The 10,821-nt window shown below is 43.9% G+C and overlaps 1 protein-coding gene across 5 annotated transcripts in view; it reads right to left on the bottom strand.

The window, feature by feature from the left end:
* TECPR2 (tectonin beta-propeller repeat containing 2) overlaps positions 1 to 10,821 on the bottom strand; it is a 173,566-nt gene that overhangs the window by 132,091 nt on the left and 30,654 nt on the right. For all 5 annotated transcript variants that reach the window (XM_014517100.2, XM_025197165.1, XM_014517099.2 and 2 more), the window contains exons 15-16: positions 10,271 to 10,504; positions 3,431 to 3,579 (exon numbers count right to left, since the gene is read on the bottom strand). In XM_014517100.2, the coding sequence (XP_014372586.1) occupies positions 3,431 to 3,579; positions 10,271 to 10,504 (383 nt within the window). The remainder of the gene's footprint in view (positions 1 to 3,430; positions 3,580 to 10,270; positions 10,505 to 10,821) is intronic.

Here is a 10,821-nt window from a genome sequence, read left to right as displayed (position 1 = left end):
TGCGAGCTTCCCTCGATACAAGTGTCTGGCTGGGAAGGTGGCGCCTGCATGGCATGGTACATGGCGGCACTCCAGTCCTGCCTGCCCGCATGTACCCCCCAGGGCCTTCTTAAGTACCCCTGGGAGTACCCATAGTCCCAGGGTTGACAACCCTGCCTCAGAGGAACCATTTGTAGCAGCTACAGAACAGTGGGCAGCATAAGCTGCCTTGCACTGCTGCTGAAAGGACACTGTTAGCTATTTAATCTGTCCCTTCCAGCTGAAAAAGCCACCCCTTTCTACAAGAAGCCACCCATCAGGCTCTAATACATCACTCAGGGGATGAAGAACTGCTGTGTTACTGGTTGCAACCAACCTGTGGTTTCATTTCTTATTTCCCTTCCTTCCCCCGCTACTGTCACCATCATCAGTCCCTTGTGGGAAAAGGAGTTGGTTATGAAACACACACACACACACACACGCACACCCCCCCACCCTACTGCAACTCTTCCTGCCCGGAATTTACATTTATTCTAGAATGGGAACTTATAAAATCGTCATGCATTTCAAAATAGTCAAAATTTTGTAATGCTGTTAATGTGACTAGAAGAATATGAAAGTCTGGCTGTGATCACAAACCACATTTGGCTTCCCTTAGCAAATTAAAAATAAAATAATAAAAAAGCCCACACACATATTTCAATCATATTTTTGTCACTTTGGTCAACATAATTTAAAACTAGAATTATACAGCAGCAAATTTTTGATCTCTTTAAAAGTGACAAACTAGATTGTGTGCAATGCAAATTGCCAATCACATATAGTAAGTTGATATTTTGGAACATATTTATAGTAATAAAAAAAACTTACTACAAGATTCAGAACAACACTCACACACAGCAAGTGTAGAGAGAGGTAGTTAGCCATGTTAGTCAATGGTCAAGCAGAAGGCAGACCTAAGTAACCCCTTCTAGGGAAAATGAAAAGCCCCATTTTAAGTAGCTCTGAGATGCCTGTAAATCAAAGTTACAGACATTGCTTGCCTCTGAAAAATTAGGATTTGACTTTCAGGGAAATGTATCCTCTTTCATGGTTACAAAGATAAGCTTATACTTGATTTACATTTTAAAAGGTTATCTGGTGTTGTCTTCCTGGCTCTGCAGCTAGCCAGCTCTACTAACTACAGTGTCAAAGAGCAACAAAATAAAATTAATAACTCCCTGTTTTAATGACTGTTAATGAGAACTGTGATACCGTCAGGAATAGTGCCTACTGCGCAGTCCCACTAATGAAACCTGTGAGCAGCAGTAGAAACAAGCACTGGAATTAGTTATGGAAAATACGACCCAAGAAAACTAAAGACTTAAGAGTAGAGAAGAGACTACCTTTTCCCTGAGCCCAGAAGGACTTTAGGCAGGTGCAAACTAAAAGTGACAGCACCCCCAACCTCACAGTCATCTAGAGAAAAGGAAGAAAGGGAGAACACTCCTCCCTTCCAGCAATGCTGCTCCAAATATATCACATGCTTACTAGCCATTTAGCAATACAAACAATGAAGTCTGCAGAAGCCAGGAACAGCCGTCTGGTAGAAACCCTAGCATATGACTAGAGCCTGGGAGGGGAGATGGACTTCTCACAGTGTTGCCTTGGCAAGCAGCAGTGAGTTTCTATGCTATCATCTTTACATCTGGCTAGCAGTTTTAGTACTTTGTCTAGAGACATGGTAAAAATCTCAAGCCCAGATTCTATTTCATACTTATGAGCAGTTGCGTTACTAAAATAAGAATAAGATATTGTCTGAAGGATGGGAACGCACAATTTACCATATTTACTCAAATATAAGACAACCCTGATAATATGACAAACCCCCAATAATTAGACTGCATATATGGAAAATGTATACATCGGATATAATTTGCCAGGTATAGAATCTAATTATTGAAGGTTTGCCTTGAATTGACAGCCTCCCATTGCTATAGCAGGAAAAATAAATTTGGGCAGTCAAGAATCCCCTTTGCCCTCTGCCCCCTCCCCCAACTTCCTCCTCCTGCAGCCCCTTCCCCCTTCCTTACTGTCAGACTGGCTCTCCGTGAGCATATGGAAGTGAGGAACAAATTTTTAAAAAAGACCTTGAAATAAATATAGTTGTAGCAATTTGTATATAGTATCTATATACTTAGTTCATCCCTAATTGATACATTTTACCTTTTTGAAACTGCTGCAAGTTTTAGCACAGGTACTCCATAAAGACACTTTAAACAGCACATTAGCACCTAGTTAGAGAGTACAAACCTTTTTTGCAAAATATGTGTGTGTGTACACATCCTCATTCCCATTACAATGACCATATCAAGCACCCATGAACATATTAATCCAAAGCCAAAAGGCTCATGACTGAAACTGGGTGTTCTTGTCATGAGTCCTGGGATCCTCCAAACATTTATACGCAGATGAGGCATAGGACAGCCTGGTCCAGCTTCACACCTCATGGAGGGCAGGGCCACACTAATCATATGCAACAGGCTATGAGACAGGCTGACAGAAGGAGTCTGGGTAAGCTGTTAGGGACCCCATTTGGTGATGTTTGCCAGATATTTAAGACTGGTAAGGAAACAGGACTCACTGGAAATAAGAAAGAAAGGCACAGCTCAGCTGTGGGAGTGAAGAGGAAGTAAAATATGTGGCTCATTAAGACTTGAAAAAGTCAGCACTGAGGGGGACTACACTCAATGGGCTCTACCGTATGTCTTCTTCAGATGGGCTGCACTAACCTATCCTTGTGGTAGGTTTCCATCAGCATCTCTGCCTTTTGGCCAAGATTGAATGTAGCATTTTTGGCACCAAAGGAAAGATATCAGTGCTAGCTCTTGCCCTCCTGGTGCCAGCCTGGGATTGCAGTACCTCCAGGCCTTGTGCCAGTTCACTATGGAAGATATATATATATTTTTATTCCTATCAGCATGTTTGCCCCACATGGGTCATGTACTTTACAGTCATCAGTGTTGGCTGCATTTAATCAACTTCATAGTTGGTTTCCATTACTATGCACACGCTACTATTAGCAGCAGATAGGCAACGTATTTAATGTGGTTTCCTTGTAGGCAAATGTAAACTGAGGGGCTTCCCTTCACCATGCTGATGGGGGCAGGAAGGGAGGAGGAAACCTTGTCTTATATTTGAGTAAATACAGTATGAGTTTTGTAACAATTAACTATTTTAAAAGAGTTAAAATGGGAAGGGAGCAGGGCTACTTATAGCTCCACCTGCCTAATTTAACAAACTCTAGATCTTCCTATAGAATTCTTTGACCTACAACTTAAAAAGTTTAAATCTATACATTTTTAGGTCCTCATCTGCCACCTTCTCAGAAGAAAGTGTAGAAATGCTTCCATTTCCAAGCCAAACAGACAGCTAAACACTCTGTTAAAAGAAGCAGCAGTAGATTGTTTACCTGTATAGGTGGTTCAATCATTATCCATGCAGGAAGCATCAAACTCGGGTTGAGAGGTTGAGTTCCTACACGAAAGTAAACACCACCACTGGTATCACAGGCCCAAACATGCTGATTTCCACAGGCCAAGCTGGTCAATTTTACAGCACCTAATAACGAGAGATTTAATAACTTGGTATTGTCCTTGTTACCCATGTAAATAATTTTCGTATTTGAATCTGAAGTTTACTTTTAAGGAAGTAGTTCTAATAAACCAACATATGAAAAGTAATCGGTAGAGTTTATAAATTCTGACATGCAAATGTTTTTCTCTTCTCTAACCATAAAGCAAATTGAGGGACAAATAAAAAATCTGTTTATATCATTTGCATTATTCTATTTCTCCTCCCCATTTAAAACAGCCCATTTAATTGTAGCATCCGACAGTGCTTTAATAAATCACTGATGTTTTAGCAGAAATATTAGAGAACGCTACTACTAAAAATGATTGTCTTTAGTGTGGAGGAAGAAATGCATATCATTACTGCCTAGAGAGCCAAACTTCCACATAACCTAAAGTGAACTCTTCTCTTGTTGGTCACGCTTACAGAATTTTAATGATCTAGGTCTAAAAATACATGTCGGCAATGAACATGCCAAATGCTAACAGCAAATGTAAAGCATCTGTAAGAGCGCATATGGATTAACATTTCAAGGTTAACATGCTGTCATTATCTAGGCATGACACAAAAATGGGGGGTGTGGAGAAGCATATACATTATTGCAGACTGAAATGAGCTAACTGCTAACTTCAAGTCTTGCTCCTTCGCATTCAGTTAAAAATAATATTTTGGATATTTTGTAATATTTTGATATTTTGCTATGGTTAGAAAAACAGGCAGTATTATGTTGTGAAAGGCTTATTAGACAGAAATAGCAAACTAACAACACAATTAGGCTGCAGACTGAATGTTCTGGTCAGATGCCAAATTAAAGCATCTCATACTAAATCTTACTGGTTTACTAAATTTTCCGAGTGCTGTTTGGGATATCCTGTTAGTGGATATAGTTTTCTCTCCTGGGAACTAAAACATGGTAACCAACTCAGTATAACATCTCTCATGATACTTTTCATTTTCATTAGAAGATGCAACTTATTTTATAGCTTATACATGTATAGGATTTATTTGAGTAAAGGCTCCATAATCTAAAACCTGTACTAAAAAAAAATGACACAACGGATATACAGCTCTTACTCTTAGTTTGTTAGTTGTAATAGTGACTTGATTCATTCATATAAAATCAAGATTATTTAACCATTTTTGCTTTTCATCTTGAATGAAGCACTATTTATTTTACTACAAAGTGTGTGAACAAACACACAACTTAAAATTCTGCTGCTTAGGGAGAAAGCATATGGAGTACAAACCTCAACCACTGCATCTAAAAGTCTTCTGACATTCAGCTACCAACTCACTATTTAAATAAAACTTTGAAAAACAAAGTATATCAGATAGTACCAGTCTTTCCACATGTTATCTCAGCTGTTGAACTGTTTTGATCCAAATAAGCATCAGAGCACTCAGATGGAGTCGCATATCACCTACTCGGCATTGCTGGCATTATTTACGTCTACAGTACAATTTGATATTCCAAAACGTAGTTCTTACGTAAACACTTTCAGCTTTTATTTCTATTGCCTTTACCTTTGGGAAAGGTCATGCTAACTATATTCACCCATAAAAAGAGGAGAGAGAAGTTTCTAAGTGTGATTGTTTATTGTTGGATTGCAAAGGTCAACCTGTGTTTAGAAACCTTGACACTGATAGTGTAACCTTAATCAAAGTAATTTACCAGATACTAACTCTCCAGCACATAGTGTGAGGGCTAGAGAACAGTTACACTGGGAAGGTATTAAATATTCCTGTTTATTCTAGAGACATACTCAAGAAGTACTAAATTCTACATTTTCTTTTTACACCAGATTTATCAAATTTGAGTTTACTATTTTCCAATCTTTCCTTGAGCAAATAAGGCCCATAGATTTGAAGAGAATGGTTTAGTTATCCCATTTCTTTGGCCACAATACAAACAAACTAATGCCCAATGCTGTAATTCCCCACGTGCAGATGCATCACTGAGCCTACACAAAGCCCCATTGACTTCAATGTTGCACTCAACCAAAGGAGCAAGGCCAAAAATGGTACCAAAATGATGCAAGATTTTTTTATTTCATTAAGCTGCTGTCTACATTTGACCACTGAACCATAACTGAATTATTTCTTAGCCTGTACATCCTTAAGCTATATTTACATGTTGTATGTAAAAATTAATGCTGTAATTTAAAAGTGATTCAGATCAGGTGTCCTAGGTATAGTGCTTTACAACTAATGTGAACTACATTACATTTGTGATTTCCTGCAAGGGTTCAGATTAACCAAGTTCTCTGTACAACTATCTAACATGTATTAAGCTCTGAACTCAAATATTCGAGATCTATCACACGAGCTTCTCTAGTCTCATTAGGAGTTTATACTCCAGAAATGTTTACAATGCTCCCCAGTCAATGAACTTATTTAAACTGTACAGTCTACCAGGTAAACCTCTATTTCCCTGTCTGGCCCCAGAGCCAGGTTGCTCTCAGACTCCATTAAAGAGATACAACTGTTCAACAGAGACCTGACACTTGTTACAAACCTCCCTGGTCTCTGGATCTATAGGGTTTAGCCCCAGTGAGCCACAGAAGACCTAGATACTAGGGCTGTGCAAAGCTTTGGTAGCTGATTCAGCTCAGAGGAGATTTGACCCAATTCGGAGACCAAATCTCCGAATCCAAATTGAACTGGGAGACCAATTAAATGCTCTGAATTAATTCAAAGCATCCGAATCAAAAAGATTTGGCCGCTTTGGAGATTCGACCATAGACTAAACAGGCAGCTGACAGGTGCCTGCAGCTGGTAAGTCTATTGGGGTTGGGAAAGTGGGGAGGGAAGTAACGTGGGAGAGGGAGGGATTGGGGCTAGGACTGGAACAAGTGGCCCAGCCAGGGCGGAAGGGTGCATTACTTGGGAAGTGGGGTGGGGAGGTGCAGGATGCAAGTGCACCTCACTCCAGGCAGAAAGCGGCAAGCGGCAGCAGGGCAGGACCCCCGCTCCCAGCACTGATGCAGGCGCAGTAGTGTGGCGAGTGAGGGCTATGCCCTGCTGCCGCCCAGAGCAAGCAGCACCTGCATCAACCCCGAGCCGCCAGCTGAGCAAGCGGCAGCAGGGCAGAGCCCCCATTCCAAGCACTACTGCGCCTGAATCCCGAGCCGGCTGGCAAACAGCAGCAGTGCCCGACCCCCCACGCCAGCTGGGCAGAGTCCCCACTCCCAACACTGATGCAGGCATGGCAGCGCTGGCAGCAGAGTCTATGCCCTACTGTTGCCAGGAGTGAGCTGTGCCTGCATCGCACCTCCCCCGGCTCGGCTGGGTGGGGAATGGCGCTGGGCAGGGAAGCCATGGGGGCTTCTCCTGTGGCACCTCCCACCAGGGCAGAGGCAGACACAGCCAGAGGAGCCATGGGAAAAGCCCCCATGGCTGCCCTGCCTGGCCACAGCCTCCCAGCACTTAAAAAAAAATAAATAAATAAATAAAGCCCCGTACAGACCGGCTCTGGCAGTGGTGATCATGGCCTCTGGGGGCTTGTGGCAGAGCCCCTTTGCACAGCCCCTGCTCCCCAATCGCTGTCTCCCCACCCCACCACCCCACCTCACCCCTGCCTGGCCCCAACACTCTGGGAATCAAAAATTTTTTTAAAAAGCCCTGCACTCCCGGGCTGTAGCAGGGGCTGTGGAGCCATGAGGCAGAGTCCCCCCCATAATGGCCCCCCCCCCACCTGGCCCCGGCATCCCAGCACTTTAAAAAAAGCCCTGCGCTCACCAGCTGCAGTAGCAGCGATCAGGACCTCTGCAGGCTCGTGGCACAGCCCCACTGCGCAGTGCAGGGCAGTGTGGATCGCCCCCTCCCCCTGCCTGGCACCTGAGCGGCAACTATCACCTCGCGTAGGTGCAACACGGCTCAGCAGGGCGCCCTGTACTGTCTGGGAGCTGGGGCAGCTGCAACAGTCAGCCAAAGCCCGGTAACGCTCAGCCCCAGCTGCCTGAGCTCCCAGACAGCACACAGCACCCTGCTAAACAGTGCTGCACCCGTGCCATGAGGCAGCTGCCACACGGGTGCCAGGTGGAGGGCGATCCTTGCTGCCCCCCATTGCCCCGCGCTGTATGGGGGGCTCTGCCACAAGCCCTCAGAGGCCCTGATCCCCACTGCTTCAGCCGGTGAGTGCAAGGCCTTTTGGGTTTGTTTGTTTCTTTTTAAGTGCCAGGAGGCTGGGTCTGGGCAGGGCAGCGATGGGGGCTTCTTCCGCAGTTCCTCCTACTGGGGCAAAGGCAGGTACAGCCGGAGAAGCCATGGGAGAACCTGCAGCCGCCCGACTGTGCCTGCATTTCCCCAGCCAATCTGTAACTCTGAATCAGCGCCAAATCTCTGACTCTGATTCAGCCAAACTGAATGGGGACAGTGATTCGAATCACCAAATTGAATCACTGTCCTCCGAATCAGCTGAATCTGAATCCAATACTTCCCTTTCTGCACAGGCTTACTAGATACCCCAAGTGAGAAATGTATCAAAACTGCTATACAGCAGCATGGCTAGTGGAGAAAGCATTAGACAGGTGCTGAAGAACCTGAAATTCTCAGCTCTGCCACTCATGTACCAGATGACAGTAGGCATGTCGCTTGAGCTCTCAGTTCCAATATTTCTCCATGTTCTAGTTTTAAAACTGGAAATCTAATGGAATGAGATTTCTTCTAACCTTAACATGCAAGCAAGTTACTTTAAGAAAATACCAACTTTGTACCATAAGACTGTAATATATAGGGGACGCCTATGGATGCATGTGCATCCCCTGAGATTGGCAGTGCACCCCCTGAGAGTGGCCACTGCCGATGCTGCCTGCGGGTGGTCACCACTCGCCATCCCCCAACTCGCTGCCGCTACTGCTGCGGTCACCTGTGGAAGCTCCCTGCTCACCGCTGCCACTGACAATGCCACCACCACCTGAGGGCAGTTGCCGTGCCCCCCACCCTCAGGAGGCACATGACTTTTACCCGGGGGGAGTCTATTACATATACTTCCCTAGTCCAAGGATAGCTAAATGATTCTGCTCAATCTTTAAAAAAAAAAAAAAAAAAAAAAAATCAACTCTTATCTGAGACCAAATGTAGAAAATGTCATCTTAGAAGGCAAAAGAAGAAAAATAAAGAGCTACTTGGGAAATGGTATTAAGAGTAAGCTTTAGTTAACTTTCTAATTACGTTACCCAGCTATAATCATCTGATTTGCAACAATGTGGAAACTATCTGAATAGCGTATAACATTAAAAGGAAGGACAGGTGGTGAACCAACATACCAACTGAGATGGTCAAAGAAATGCACATAGGTACAATATAACAGGTACTTATAATTGTATAGATTTGATACAATTGGATACGTCTATATTCTAATATAATAAAAGGCTTAATCTGTCCGTCTGTAATGCTTCTGGCCAACTGTGCATGTGCCACCGACAGGGCGGGTGGCGATTGGCTGGGTGGCCCGGGCTGTGAGGGCCCAAGCTTGTGCCACTGCCAGGGAAGTTTGGCAGCGGGGAACATGCCCTGGCTGTCCAAGCAGCGGGGCTTCCCCCCACCAGCCTTCTTGCCTGAGGGTGAAGTGGGGGGAATCAAGGTGGCAGTGCCTCCCAGAACAGCTGGCAGGGAGGGGGAGCTGGTGGGTAGGGAGGGAGGGGAGTGGAGCTGAAGCAGCTGGGGGGAGTGGGGGGTGCAGGGTTGGACACGAAGCATGGGGTGGGGGGGTATAAAATAAGCAGCAGCCAGGACACTCCCATCTCATATAAAAACAGCTAAGTATGATGAATATCTTAATGGCCATAACTGGTCAAGGAGTTTGGTTGTGGGCAACAGCCTGATAAATACAAGTTCAGCAACTTCCTTGCCTATGCTGGGGCATTAGTTAAGTATGAACTTGACAAGACAGTGAGTATGGACAAACTATTGAACTGGAGTGAATTAATGGGGCAGGGACTTACTGAAGAGCAGCTGATGCACAGCAACTGTCCATCTGCCCTGTGATGGAAATAGGGCTAAGCAGCTGCAGTTTAGTTTTCAACTTACTACAAGATAAGGGCAAGCAGATGTGCAACTACAACATGTCAACTGTTCCATGGTAAGTCCCTGCCTGTTAGCTTGCTGCAATTTGTTGTCTATACCCAGTTTTCCTTGAAGGGCTCCCACCTAAGTAGTGACTACAGAGCATTGCATTGTAGTATAGGCAGAGCAGAGACACCCAAGTTAGCTGAGCTCCCAGAAGCAGTATAGCCACAGTGCTACATCCAAATTAATTTACCCTGACAATCTCATTAACTCAAGTAGAACACTGCATTACCCAACTATCCTGTTTCTGACAGCAAAGCTAACTTGTTTTGAGGTAGACACAGCACTGCATTATATAGTGCAGTCCTACTCAAAGACAATAGAGGAACTTTGAAGGCTCTCATTCACATGTAACATTGTGGGACACCACAGTTAATGCTGCCTCCTGACAAAAGGCTCTCTGCAGCATGTCTTCTGTTCTAAAGCCCTGGCATTTTCTGATGCATTGAAAATTTCAAAATTATAAGAAGACAGCAATCAGCTTGAAGTTGTATCAAATCCAAGGAATCTTATATTTTTAAATCAGAACTTACAAAGTAAAAACCAAAATGAAGAACTTTTTTTTCCTGTGCCTCTGCTGAAAAATAAGTTAGATCAACAAAAGCCATACCTAGCTGAGCAAGATCCAGTTTTGTCCAATGCATCCCAGTTGGACAACTTGGTGATAGTGTTCTGATAAATACGCGTCCCAGAGTATCCAAACCCCATATGGCATCCTGGCAGGCAGAATAATACATTGTTTCAGCATCAGGTGGTAGCTGCAGTGTAGAAGGATGGAACTGAGGATTCTGATCACTGACACAAAACAGATCCTTGTTGCTCTGGCAAAGCCACAGAAAGCTTCCTATAGAAAGGATATTTATGTTATTAAAATAGCTTCTAATCCAGTCTCTGAAAGTTTACGCAGGAGTCACATTCTGTCAGTAAGGGCCTGTTGTATTTAAAAATAAACCAGGGTTTTGCAACACATTCTTGGGCAAGATGTTCTAACCTAAGAGCCTGGATTTAAGGTCTTACATCCATATTTAAGCACCCCAAATAAACGGGCTGATTTTACTGAGGGGTAAAATGTTACACATCTGAGGATGAATTTGACCAGTGTGAGGTTTTTGTACTGTTCTCTTTTGTTGGATGTAAACATCCCCTCAAATTCCATTCCTG

The sequence above is a fragment of the Alligator sinensis genome, unplaced genomic scaffold, assembly GCF_000455745.1.
Source record: "Alligator sinensis unplaced genomic scaffold, ASM45574v1 scaffold85_1, whole genome shotgun sequence".
In the NCBI taxonomy this organism is placed as follows: domain Eukaryota; kingdom Metazoa; phylum Chordata; order Crocodylia; family Alligatoridae; genus Alligator; species Alligator sinensis.
This window is presented reverse-complemented; position numbering and strand designations above follow the sequence as displayed.